We start from the raw sequence: 13,417 nt of genomic DNA, 5'->3' as shown, positions 1-13,417 counted from the left end.
TGCTATTTGTAGCATTGGGGGCTATTCGCAGTATTCCGGTTGGAAGGAGATTCAATCGTATTCAATCCGCTGTTCTCTTCCCCAAGTATTTATATCTCGTCCACCCCGTGAATGCGCAGGCCGGCCGGGGCCTCGTCGGGCCAATCACTCGATCCCATCATTCCCACTTTTCCGCTTTTCCGCTTTTCCACTTTTCCACTTTTCTCTCCCTGTTCTACGCTTAACTCCCCCCGCCTCCACACAACTGAATCCCCCCAATCTCAACTCGGCACGCATCCTCTTTTCAGGCCTCCCATGGGCGGACCTCCGGGCATCTCATCTTTGTCCACTCCGCCGCATCGGTCGTCTCTGCATGGCTTCCGATCGGGTCAAGCCAATCTATTCGACAACCCCGCAAGATGCAACGGCGCGTCAGAACACTCAAAGCCGCGCCGCAGCCCCATCTAACTTCTTGTGGGTGGATTACAACGATGAGAAGACCCGGGACCAGAAGGTCTCGCGGAATAAGCGAGCGTTTGTCAGGACGCGAAATCATCGTATACAGCGCGAAGGAAACCTTCAAAAACTAAAAAGTTCCATCACCCCGTTCCCGGTCGGGCAGGCGCCTCTCACGCCCGAACCCGAATCGCCTGAACCGCTGAGCGAGCCGGATCAGCTGCAGTCTGTGACAGGCCATGCTGATCAATATGCCCCTGTGGTCGTTCCGTCGCTCCAGGCCGGTATAGCAGAGGCCTTTCCTTCGCTATCGACGGCGTCCAATGCCAATCTCTACTTTAATTATTGTACGTCCACCTCCAATAGCGGACCTGGCACTCATCCACTTCGATGGAGCCAAGTGACTGACAATCCCCACAGACCGCTTCTACATCTCGAAAGTGGCCTTTCCTTTCAGTGGAACCAGTATGACTTCCTGGTTATTTGAGAGTGCCCTGGATCAGCCGGCATTGACGGAGGTCATCCTCTTCCTCAGTGCGGGTAGTCGCGTATCGAATCTAATCACGCAGCGTGCATCTACGCGCGAGATCAATTCCTCAACACGAGACCTCCTTCAACTACGCTCCCAAACAATAAAATCCCTACAGCAGATCTTGACTCGTGCATCGGACGTCCGCTCCGAGATAACGGTCCTCATCATCACCAATCTACTCTGTGCGGAGGCAGCCCTGGCAAATATGAAGGCAGTTGATGCACATATAATTGGTCTTAAAAATATCATCGGCGGCCTGGGGGGTCTGGATACTCTGAGCAACCTGACTCTGTCGACTGTATACTGGTAGGTTACTTCCGAGGGACGGATCCAGGTTTTCGCGACTAAAATCTCGTAATCAATAGCTGTGATCTAATGAGAGGCCTTCTGAAACGATCTCCTCCAATATTCGACCTCTCCGCTAGATGGGTGCGGAACATCCAAACCGAGTCGGCTTTTATCAAGGCCCACCGCCCACTGTCGTCGCCACTCGGGCCACGCTTCTCGACCTCATCATGGTCTCAGGATTTCCCCTCCGAACTACGATCAGTCATCGAATCCTTCCGACAATTGATCCCATTATATGAGAGCATATATGAATCCGACTCACGCGTGCTATCATCCGAAAACGACTATCTCCTACTTCTCATCCACCGATTATATTCAATGCCCTACGACTGCTCGCTAAGCCCCTTGCAAGACACCATCCGGCTCTCAATCTTGTTGTATGCCGTGGTCAGGATCTGGAAATTTTCCGGCAAGCCATGCATGGAAAATTTTGTTCAGATTCTTCGGCAAACCTTTGAAAAAAGTTTCTCGATCCTGGAAAACACAGCACCTGACCTGCTCTTCTGGATCCTATTTATGGGCGTCCTTGCGACGCCAGGTCTACCATCCCGGGCTTGGTGCCTGGAAAGAACTAGAACTTCTGCAAAGAAACTTGGTCTGAAGACCTGGATGGACGCCAAACAAGTCCTAGAACAGTTTTTCTTTGTGTGCCGTCCACATGGTGAGATTGCAAAAGACCTTTGGCTTTTAGAGGTAGAAGGTCCTAAACGTATTCTATGATTCATTTGCAGACATAGCCTGCAGATCTGTTTGATAGAAGCGTTGCCACCTTTCTGTCTACTGTGATCTCTTTCCCGGACATCGAGACTGCTGATGTTTCCAGCTCAGGCCATCTCTGCCTTCATATGTACAAATGAAAACAAAAGGTACCCTCCCATAGACAAATACAGTTATAAACGACAGCTTATTTCGCGATAAGCTCTATTCTCGATTTGGTTCCAATCTTGGATGTAGAAGTAGCCACTTCCTTCACCATCGTCCATTCCACGGGCTCCTCCATCCACTCTTTTGGAAGTATTTAGGCCCAGGCTTATTTCCGCGAGTACCGTTGTTTCTCAATCTCTCGAATGAAGACTGATGTCCATGACGTCGGTGCACTAGGAACTACCACAGAATGATAGGATGGGAGGATGGGGCAAACTTTTGTGCAGGGGGAGAGCCAAAATCGGTTCAGATTTCTCAGAGTCGTCTCCGAGGTTCCTGTCCTCCAGGATGTCGGTTATGCCACCTGAACAATATTTAACTCCAGTCATGCTCAGCATTAGCAACCTTGATAACAGAATAGAGAAGATTACAAGGCACTCTATTTGGCGTATGAGAAAGCCGCAACAACCCCTTCACATAGACAATTGCAAGCATCCTTTTACCAGTATAGATAGATAGGCAGATCTTCAGATCTACAGGGACTAGCGGCCGCTTCTTTAGTTGACCTATAGATACACAAAAGCGGCGAGAGATCCACCCCAAAGCAGGAACACGCCGCGACATGTGATCAACATAGAAATATGCATATGTACATAAGGACCCGACATGCATTATTAACCCTACACCTGTACAAGATATGGACATAGATAGTGTACTCACATCCGATCTATCCAATATTGACAAGATTGGCCTCCTCACCGACACCACCTACCAAAGCGAAAAACCAATACCAAGATCAAATCCACCGACTCAACGCTCCACCCAGATATATATGTATGTACATACTTCCCCCTAGCAAACCCTTCACCACACTAGCACCCGTAGCGGACCGACGATGCCGGGCTAGCCGTGCAGATCGGACACTATCAGCGCTTGGCGTGGATCAATCCAGCGGTGAGGCCCATACATACATGTACGAGGGTCGGCAGGGTCGGCGTGCGCAGGCTGGCCATCTCGCCGCGCCGAACAGGTGCGCTCGGGGCGGCGATCGATGGGTCACATGCAGGCGGTGCTGCATTGACATTATCACGATGGATCGGTGTGAGTGCGATGGTGTGCGCGATAGGAGCCGTGTGGAGAGAGGGAAGACGGTGAGGACTGTGCTCCCGTCCCGGGAACGGGTGGGCTCTACGTGACGACGGATATTGGTTACAGAGGAGCAAGGGCAGATTTGAACTGTGTATTAACGGATGTTTTGTGCTATGTACAGGCCCGGTCGGGATCACAATGTCGCTCCCCACCTAGGCGTTGGGTCGGGTAGTCTCAACCGTGGCGGGAGAGCTGCCCGATATGGCCCACGCCGGAGGACCCATAGAAAATAATGATCATGATAACGGTGCCACCAGTGGCCACAAGAGATGAGAGTATAGATGCGAGTCGAGAGAGGGGGAGTATATATCGAATTCCATCACATGCGACCGGGTCAAAACGCCATGCAGTGGAAAGGGAAGAGAAAATGCCAACCAGAAGGAAATCAATCAGGCCAATCGCTCCGAATGCCAACTCGGTCATCGTCGTAAAAGCATCAGGGTATCACAGAAACAGTCGTCGAAATGGTATACAAGAAGCAGGTGTGCCAAGGGCGAGTTCAGTACGCCTCGATGATGGTGCTGCGCTCTTGTGAAACGTAATACCCTGGCTCAAACAGATGAGGTTGGTCCGCAGCCGCCAGTGGGATGGCGGTGGCGGTGGCTTCCTTCTCGTCGAAGGCCTCGAGCGTCGGCTGAGGCGGGGAGGGCGGGAGCGCCTCGTCCTCGGACTCGTCGTCCGAGTCGGCTAGCAGCTCGGGCGGCGACTGGCGCGAGGGCGACCGCGTCAGGCTGAGCTCGTCCAGGTCCTCCATTTCGTCGTATTCAAAGTCAGAGTCGGTGTCGTCGTCGTCCTCCTCCAGCATGGGCTCGAGGGTGGGCGTGGGTGCCACCGGCGAGGGGGCACGGCGGCGGACGGGGGTGTTGATGACAAAATCAGCCTCGTCAAAGTCGGAGTCGTCTTCCTCGTCGCTGTCGCTGACGTCGGAATCTAGATCGGAGGCATCCTCCGGGTCCCAATCCTCCTCGGGCTCCTCGACCACGGTCGAGGCCCATTGGATGTGTCGGGGCTCGTCCTGGGAGGCCTTGGAGGCGCCGTGGACAGTCTGGTTGAACCAGCGTTCTTGCTCGCGCTCGGCGTCGGCGAGATCTAGCATCAGGGAGTCCAGGAGGTTGGCGTGGCCGACCAGCAGGCGCAGGTCATGGTCCGCTCGGGAAGCCTCGCGAGTGAGCTTCTTTCGAGCGGTGTGGGCGAGGTAGTATGTTTGGGTGATGCTCATCTTCTTCTGCTGGCGGCGGCGGAATAGAGAGGTGAAGTAGGGGCTGGCGGCGGCGGCGAAGGAGGAATCCTTGGGCGAGGCCGAGGCAGCAGTCGAGGAAGTCGGGGAAGCACCCATGGTGGCAGTTGAGGTGCTTATGAGCTCAGATGGCTATGACTGGTTTCTGCCAAGCGGGTGACTCAATGCCGTGCTCGTCCAGTCACAGGCGGTCGTGCCAGGCGGTGAGCAGCGGGATGCAGATAGGGATGCGAAGGTCCTCGACGCGAGACTCTTGCACTGATTGGTGATCGAGAAGGGGAGGATATATAGATGCGACGATTTAGGTTGTTTGGGATAATGATGGATCTGATCCGGAGCAGCAGGGAGGGAACCAGTGATAAAATATAAGACGAGCTTGGCTGACTATTTTTTTTTTTCCTTGAAAACCCGCGCCGTAAAGTCCGGGACCCGATCGGAGGGCGAAGTTCCCCACCGAATGTGGATTTTCCCAGCTTGGATCCGAGCCCGAGCTGAATAATTCCTTTTTTTTCCCCTGTTTGGAATTTGTATGGTTTTCTTTTTTTTTATGCTTTGCAACCCAGGATGCCTAACCCTCGCATTCACCGCTATCTCGGCGACCACAATACATCAGGAACCTAATCATGGCATATAGAAAAATAACGAATTGCTAGAATAGATTCTTAGTTTGTCAGAATTGACTCGTCCTGAACATTTCCTTGAAGCACCGGAAATAAAGAAAAACTCAGCACTTTCCCATCTGGTGAGTCACCTTAAATCCGCAGCTCGCTGCTTTCCGCATTGAGCTGAAATTCGCGAGACCCTGGCTCCACTCAGTCCACTCTGGCCAATCGCATCCAATCGCGCGCCTCGGAGGCTGCAAGGATAACCGGCTCTTTGATGGTCCGTTTACACCGTCTCCAGGATCTGCTCGCTGGATAACTCCGTCCCGGCGATTACTCAACGCCGCTTCCGCTTCCCATGGTTTCGCAGTGTTTCCATGCAGCAAATGATGGCTCGGTTGAAATCGTCCATCCGCCGACTCAGCGGATGATTTCCAATCACAGGTCATCCGCAACTCTTGCGCTGACAATTGCAATTCATCCTGCGGCTCTTTCCCCAGGAAAATTGGGATTCCTGCCTGGCCCGTACTGCCAACATCCGTGCTCCCGTTCTTCATCCTTAGTCTCTGGTGCCTGTTTCATCGTGCGCTGCCTAAGGAGGCTGTGTCCGGCGCGTGGGGGCAGTTCGATTGCGAAGGCCGCGACGAAACCACCCTTTCTAGTATGCAGCAAGTCCTTGTCTGCCGCCGCTCTGTCACGCACTTTCAGAAGCATCTTCTGCCACGTCCTCCTTGCAGGGCGCTGACCACATTGGCGAGCCATCTCCGCCCTTTCGCGGGACCCAATGGCGACTGAGAACCACACCATTCTGTCTGATTATTGCCTTTGCCGCAAGGAAATGAAGGGGTGTCGATTACGATGGCGGGGGTCTCGGCCCCAAGCCAAGCCCGCGAGCCGTGGCTTGTGGGCATTATTCACCATGAATCCAAGCATCATCCCAAATCATGATGACGAGAAGAGGGATACGGATAACTAACTAGCTAGTTAACTAACTCCAGTTCGGGTCGCAGTAATGCCTATGGAGCTTCGCTGTCTCCACTCGACAGCCCTACCGGTAGGCGAGCTGCTTACCGAATACGAAGCCAGGAAAATGCGTGATGAATAATAATGACAACTCTGATTCTATATGTCAGCGTTGCCTAGCCAAGGTCCTCACCCTCAGGCTCCAATTGTTCAGCCTGTCCAGGCGCCCACAATCCAAACTCTCGCGACCGGCCCAGATCCAGGTAGAATCGCATGAATAGTATCACTACGATGCACTTCTCTCGGGAAATGGGGCTGACGGCAATACGGCACAGAATCATGATTCATAGGAGGTATGGGGTTAGTGAATTAGTCGGAATTGTGTCGATCGCCTGCGATCCTCGGCGTTGGGCGAACGCCCTTCCGAGGCCCACCTGACAGGTGACGACATCAACCGTTGGATGCGATTGCGGTTCCCTCATCCCTGTCGTACACTCGTAGCACTCGCTGCAGAACAACCGGGCGTACAGTATGGGGAAGAATGCAAACAATGGAGTACAGTGCGCATTTGCTTTTTTCGCTTTCTTCTGCTTGTGTTCCCTGTCTTTGCGGGGTGGAATGCAATACTATGCACGATCGACCGTCCGTAATCCCGGCTACGACTGGGCCTGGAATCAGTACTCGAAGATAATCGCGTGGTATTGGCCAAGCGGTGTCGTGGTCGCGGCCACCGTTGCTCTGACCATATTAATGCTGGCCAGCTCGACAGATCGATCACCCCGGTCCAGATCACGGGACTGAGAACAGTCATTACCTCAGCGGGATCACGGAGAATACGAAATACGCGTCTGTGCCAGCTGCACCGTGTCAAGCACTGGTTAAGCATTAAGCATAAATTGCTCCATCGGCCATCGGCGATGTGCAACATGAATCCCTCCGAGCCGCCTGGTGCGTGACTCTGTTTGCAGCGTTTGCCTCGGCGTGGACACGACCGGCACTCCGGTATTCCGGCACTCCGATCCCTAACGGGCTTGTGCTCTCGTTCCGCGTTGGGTAACGGTTCCGACCTTGGTCGAACCCGCGGTGACTCCGCGGCGTGGGTCTGCACACTTTCTGCCTTATCCACTGTGGTATTGCAGACGGATCGACGAGGATCGCACGTGCGGTCCCAGGACTGTCCGCGGCGTCCGAATTCCTCCGTGCGTCCACGGCGACCCGTGCATCACTGTGACACGCGAATGGCCCTTTCGCGCCTCGAGTCCAGGGAACTCGTGGTCTGCAGGATCTTATTACAAGGATCTGATTGCGAGCGACTCCAAAGTGTGAGGGGAGGCTGGTCCACGGACCATGCAGAAGCTGGGTGCTGGGTGCTGGGTGCTTGGCATATGATTCCTGCCTTCCGGCCCAGATGTGGTCGGGTGCGAGAGGGTAAGTACCAAGTGGCTTAACTGGCGGACTGGTCAATTGACATAGCAGGCCTCGGCCTGACCATTGAAGGGTTCGTCCTGACGATGTCACTTCCCAACTGCAGATACCCTAAGCTCTCTACCTACCTACCTAGGTAGTGGGTACCTTGAGGACACAAGCACCACTCCCTTTTGGGTCATATTGAGGCTCTGCGTGGACAAGGACTTCCATTCTGGGTGTTGTTCCCACGACAAATGACAGTCTACATGAAGAAGCAGGAGAGCAACGCCATCAATTTTCCAGATTCACCACCTCCAGCAATCCTCTATCCCCCCATCCAACTAGCCAAGTCTCGATCTCTCCACCATCCACCCTTGTGTCCACGCAACTAAGGAATCACGCCAGATGCTGCATTCCACTTCAAGTTTACATAAGTCGGGGTTTCCCACTGCCAGTAGTCCCTGGGAAGCTCCGCCCTCTTCGCGTCGGACAGTGCGAAGAACCAATTCTCCAGGGCAATCAATGCCACCCGGGGCCCGTCCAGCGACATCCACTCCCTCGGCTTCGGAGTCCAGCGTGTCCTGGTCACATCCGCGAGGTACGCCTCGTAGGGTAGACCCCACTTCGACTCCCCTGGGTCCACACGGCAATAATTCTTGTTGAGTCCCAGATTGCCCCGGCCGTAGGGCTTGCCACGCCTCAGTTCACTCGCAGAACGCATGTCCAGCGTCGCATAGGGCTCGGCCTTGCTCTTCCAGGGCGGGTTGCTGCCCGCCCATTGGATGTGTCTCTCCATCTGCCACGCGACGAGTCTGCGGAGCTGCTGCAGATCCCAACCCGCGGGCGGGTATTTGTCGTTGTCTCCGTCGACCTTGAGCAGAAGTTCATCCTCGGTGTCATCGTCGTCAGTGGCGCTGATCTCAGATTTCGCTTGTGGGTTGGTTTCGTCGAGGACGAGCACGGCTTCGATCGCTGTCGATAAGGATGCGAGCGTCTGGTCGTCCCCGGTGTATGCAAACTCCATGTTTCTGCACAGAGCCCGGTACTCGTGTTTCCTGGCCCGTTCTGCCCGCTGTTTCAACCCCGGGTCTCCTGCACTGCGATGCTTCGATCCAGCCATATCGTTGGATCTTGTCGGCAAAGGGAAGTGAAGCTTTTCGATGTAGATGGCCTGGGGTGAGTTGGAGAGTTGGAGAGGAATGGTTGGTCCGGTTGGAGAATAGCTGCAATGGGGCTTTTATATGCAAAGAAAACACGTTGATACTAAAAGGCTTGATTGTCTCGTCTCGTAGCATATTTGACGGAAGGCACCGTTGAAGTCTTCAGGGCCTATTCTGAAACTGGCCTTCACGAAACCCTGTTCTCAACCGGCTCACCTCACTCCGTTGTAGCTCATTGCCGACGATGAGCTTGATTCTAACCCTTAGTCTACTTGGCGGTTTACTCAAGGGCGCAACGCAGCAAACCTGTTACCCTCGACATCCCAGAGCCCGCGAGGCACGGTCAAAACTACAATCGTCAGGTAGGAGTCGACTCTAAAATCCTTTAAATCTAGGCACGGAGAAAATCCTATCAGCACAATGAATGCATATCCCTATCTATCAATGCTTTTGTTTAATACCGAGAATATATCCGTGGGCTCTTAGAAACGCAAGTCCCATCCAATCTTGGGTCCGATCTTGGGCAGCTCGTCTGCGACGCTCTGCACATCCTTGTCACCACGACCACTCAAACACAAGACCAGGTCTTTGCCAGCGCCCAGCTTCTTAGCGGTCTCGATGGCACCCCACACCGCATGAGATGTTTCCAATGCAGGAATGATGCCTTCCAGCTGGCTCAGCAGACGGAAGCCCTCAAAGGCCTGTGCATCACTGGCCGAGAGGAAGGTTGCCCGGTCACTCTCCTTCCAGTTCGCCAACTCCGGCCCGACACCGGGGTAATCCAGGCCCGCAGACACGGAGTGGGTGTCTGAAATTTGACCATCCTGGTTCTGCAAGACATACGTCCGAACGCCGTGCAGGACACCCACCGAGCCACCGCTCAGTGTGGACGCATGACGCGCCGTCTCAATACCATCTCCACCAGCCTCGACGCCCACCAACTGCACCGATGGGTCCTTGGAGAAGGGGTAGAACATTCCCACCGCGTTCGAGCCACCGCCCACGCAAGCAACCACCGCGTTCGGACTCTTGCCCAAGTCCCGGAGCTGCGTCTTGGTCTCCTCGCCAATCACGCTCTGGAACGTGCGAACCATAGTCGGGAAGGGGTGAGGTCCAATCGCGGAACCGATGATATAGTGCGTGGTATCCAGTCGAACGATCCACGCGCGGAAGGCCTCGTTCACGGCATCGCGCAGGGTCCGCGAGCCCGACTCGACGGGGACAACAGTAGCGCCTAGCAAGCGGATTCGGAACACGTTCAACGCCTGGCGGCGGACATCCTCCGCGCCCATGTAGATGGTACACTTCATGCCGAATTTGGCGCAAACAGTAGCGGTGGCGACGCCGTGTTGTCCTGCACCTGTTTCGGCGATGATCTCCTTCTTGCCTAGGCGACGGGCGATTAGAATCTGACCGAGGGCGTTGTTGATCTTGTGGGAACCGGTATGATTCAGGTCCTCCCGCTTCAGCCAGATGTTCGCACCGCCGGCATGCTCGGTCAGGCGCTGGGCCAAGTGCAGACTGGATGGACGGCCCATGTAGGGGTAGTACGACCGGAACTCCTCCCAGAAGGTTGGGTCGTCTTGGGCTTTCTGGAAGCCGACCTCTAATTCAGCCAGACAGGTGGTCAAGGCCTCGGGCGCATATTGACCGCCGAAGGTGCCAAACCGCCCTGGGCCGTCCATGGCAGGAGTATCTGTCTCCGTGGTGTGACCCACTCCGTTCGTCTCCGGGGCAGAGGGCACCGTTGACGCGGAGGTATCACGAGCGACCTTTCGCTGCGTGATCTGAGAGCAGTATTCCTCGACGGTCTTCGCAGCCTGGCCAGCGGGAGCATCGCCCAGCACGGTAATCACTTGACTGCCGATGACAGCGCCGTCGGCGATGGAGGTCACGCTCAGGAAATGCTCGCGCGTGCTAATACCGAATCCAACTGCGACGGGAACATTGCCAGAAAGCTCCTTGACGCGCTTGATGAGAGCAGGGAGGTCTGAATTCAGCGTTCCGGTCGCGCCAGTGACACCCATGCGAGACACGAGGTAGATAAATGAATCGGCCATGCCGCAGAGCAGCTTCATGCGGTCCTCGGTAGTCGATGGCGCGATCAAGGGGACATATGAGAGGCTAACGATAGAGTCAGTTCAATAATTATGACAGTATGAGACTTCTTGCTTCATACCCAGTCTTCGTGCAGCCATTGCGGAACCGACTGGCCTCCTCAGGAGGCAGATCGACAATAATGAAGCCATTGACGCCCGCAGCCTTGCAATCGGCCAGAATCTTGGCCTCGCCGTAGCGCAGCAGCGGGTTATAGTAGCCCATAAACAGCACGGGCGTCCTGAGACCCTTTCGGCGGGCCTCGCGGACCATCTCCAGCATAGACGAGATGGTCACGCCATTCTTGAGGGCCTTCAAATTTGATTTTTGGATGGTCGGTCCGTCCGCAATGGGATCCGTGAACGGAAGACCGAGTTCAATGATATCTGTCGGCTTTTATCAGCAAAGGCAGTCGTGGTCGCGGTCTCAACGTGGGGGTGACTCACCCGCCCCTCCAGCTTGCATTCCCAGCAAAATGTCTGGGGTTTCTTCCGCCGTCGGGAAGCCGGCTGTCACGTAGGTGACCAGCGCCGGGCGACCCTCCTTCTGGCATTGGGCAAAGGTGTTCCGAAGGTGCTCCATGGCGATGGAATGGCAATTGATTCAAAGGGAACGGGGCCGAGGGCAAGTTTTCTGTTCAACCACTGCAACTGATTGCCGCGACGATTGGCAGGATGATTCGACGCTAAACACCAATGGGGAAAAGCCCGGTGTGGATCCACGATTGTCGTGTCTGGGAATTAAGGATGGCTCAGTGAAGAATGGGGATGGTGTGAACAAGAAGATGAGGCAGGGAATGCGATTGTTGGTTTAGATTTATCACAAGACATCCAACATGAGAAGGAAAAAACGGAGACAGAGGAAGAGCGAAGAGACAATTGGAGATCACCTGACCTCCCTTCTGGCGTTCGCGCTCTGCAATATTTTCATTTTCCATATTTCTCCATTCGATGTACGGCGCATGCATGGGCGGCGAAAAGGCGCTATTGGCCAAAATATTGCTCTCGACTGTAAGTGAGGTTCGAGGTTCCACGACAGCTCCGCAAGCACTAATGCAACTCAGGTTCAGCCCAACCACTGACCGCTTGCCCACTCCTGCTGAAACTGGCATCGATGCTCGTCTAGATGCTGTCGATGCTTATATGTACGCTACACCCCAGCAAGGGTAACGGCAAGACGGGCCGCGATGGGGCTGGCTCCTGTCTCCCACATGACAACATGAGAGTATCGTGGAGTCTCCTAGTACTTGAGGAACAAGTAGGCATTTGTTAGCACGCCTGGTAGTGCGGGCTCCTCAAAGTACTGGAAATGACCAGAACGAAAGCTGATAGACAGACGTATAGCAACCACACATACCAAAGTCCCTTGCTGATAACTTCCAGCACCACTTACTCCTCGGCATGAGGCACGTCTCGCGTCAGACCGGCGGTGGCAGTCGATGCAGCCGTGATCTCGGCCGCCAGAGTGGAACTCACTGCAGCGACCAGCGCATGTTCTTGGAGCTGAACCCCTTGATTTGTACAGAACAGTCCCAGTTACCACGGGAACCGAGATGACCGGTTGTTGCACTAGACAAAAGCTGCGGTCGCTTGGCTGATCTCCAAGGGCTTGACATTTGCCTGGAGTGTGATGAGAGTGGCTTGGAAGTTTGAGCCCAGGCCGATGCCCACAATCATCTGATACAGGACAAACTTGGACCACGACGTGTAGGGCTTCAGGTCTATACGGGGACCGTGTCCGAGCGTCGTGAAGAACATGCCGAGGATGATCACCTCCCGACAGCGTCTGGTCGCTCGCGTATGCCAGCCGGCCAGGCCAGAAGGACACAGCCAGTGCGCCCACCAAGGGAGTAGGAGCACACTACCTATAGGATGACATTTTGAAAGTAGACCGGGGGGTAGAAACACCCACCAATGAGAATGGCGCCACGGCAAGAAGCTCAGCACGAGAAGAGTGACATTCTGCTGGCTGCCAGAGAATGGAATCAAGGGGAATCGCGCTACCCATTCATTCAAGCCGAAGAGGGCCACATTCCTCGCTCCAAACACCATCAGACAGAGACCCCTCATCGATGCCTAGCGGGAATCTTCTGAGCCACCAACGCCCTCCAGCTCAACCGAGACTTAAGATCGAGGAATTTCTGGCCGTGACGTTATTTCTATCCGCTGCCACGTGGATGGTAGCTCACAACCTTGGAATGATATATCCATTCTTTGCCGAATCTAAGAGCATTTGTGAATATTTCTCGGGTGGGAAACACTTTCCTCGAGGATGTCAATTCCTCGAGGTCTGGAGATTTCCCTGCAAACCCGCGATCTATATTTTGTTACCTCTTAATCGTCTTCCCTCGTCTTTACCCAAGCACCTAGGATGTCGTGCTACGATATACACCGTGCCGCTTCCCAGAGGGTTCCATTGCCGAACAGACTGCACAGTTTGTCTTTCAAAGTGACCTTTCATAGAGCAACAGAGGTTCGAGGGCGGCGCTTACAACTCCCGACTGCTTGTAGAGACGCCCATCCGGCGCTGCATTAGACCCTCGCAACCTCCGAATATCGCCCCATGCGCCAAACCAGCAAAAGCTAGCGACATTCATACCTAGATAGTCTCGGTGGACCAAATG

At 54.5% G+C, this 13,417-nt stretch overlaps 5 protein-coding genes across 5 annotated transcripts; 1 reads left to right on the top strand and 4 right to left on the bottom strand.

Annotated features, from left to right (window-relative positions):
• Positions 1-352: 352 nt before the first annotated feature.
• Positions 353-2,035, top strand: N7459_009255 (uncharacterized protein; the record flags this gene model as incomplete). Its single annotated transcript, XM_056948423.1, has 3 exons — positions 353-782; positions 856-1,273; positions 1,333-2,035. 3 exons carry the CDS (start codon positions 353-355, stop codon positions 2,033-2,035), a joined length of 1,551 nt encoding a protein of 516 aa, XP_056795648.1.
• Positions 2,036-3,827: 1,792 nt separating this feature from the next.
• Positions 3,828-4,664, bottom strand: N7459_009254 (uncharacterized protein; the record flags this gene model as incomplete). Its single annotated transcript, XM_056948422.1, has 1 exon — positions 3,828-4,664. One exon carries the CDS (start codon positions 4,662-4,664, stop codon positions 3,828-3,830), a length of 837 nt encoding a protein of 278 aa, XP_056795647.1.
• A 3,261-nt stretch (positions 4,665-7,925) lies between these two features.
• On the bottom strand, positions 7,926-8,657 carry N7459_009253 (uncharacterized protein; the record flags this gene model as incomplete). Its single annotated transcript, XM_056948421.1, has 1 exon — positions 7,926-8,657. One exon carries the CDS (start codon positions 8,655-8,657, stop codon positions 7,926-7,928), a length of 732 nt encoding a protein of 243 aa, XP_056795646.1.
• Positions 8,658-9,179: 522 nt separating this feature from the next.
• Positions 9,180-11,376, bottom strand: N7459_009252 (tryptophan synthase beta chain; the record flags this gene model as incomplete). Its single annotated transcript, XM_056948420.1, has 3 exons — positions 9,180-10,821; positions 10,877-11,180; positions 11,241-11,376. The coding sequence occupies 3 exons, from the start codon at positions 11,374-11,376 to the stop codon at positions 9,180-9,182; spliced, it is 2,082 nt and encodes a 693-aa protein (XP_056795645.1).
• Positions 11,377-12,362: 986 nt separating this feature from the next.
• N7459_009251 (efflux pump antibiotic resistance protein) lies at positions 12,363-12,863 on the bottom strand (the record flags this gene model as incomplete). Its single annotated transcript, XM_056948419.1, has 1 exon — positions 12,363-12,863. The coding sequence occupies one exon, from the start codon at positions 12,861-12,863 to the stop codon at positions 12,363-12,365; it is 501 nt and encodes a 166-aa protein (XP_056795644.1).
• Positions 12,864-13,417: the final 554 nt, after the last annotated feature.

This window comes from Penicillium hispanicum (assembly GCF_028827665.1).
Source record: "Penicillium hispanicum strain IBT 35686 chromosome Unknown utg000008l_segment0_segment0, whole genome shotgun sequence".
NCBI lineage: Eukaryota > Fungi > Ascomycota > Eurotiomycetes > Eurotiales > Aspergillaceae > Penicillium > Penicillium hispanicum.
Note: the sequence above shows the minus strand (reverse complement) of the source record. Positions and strands in the feature narration are given on the sequence as shown.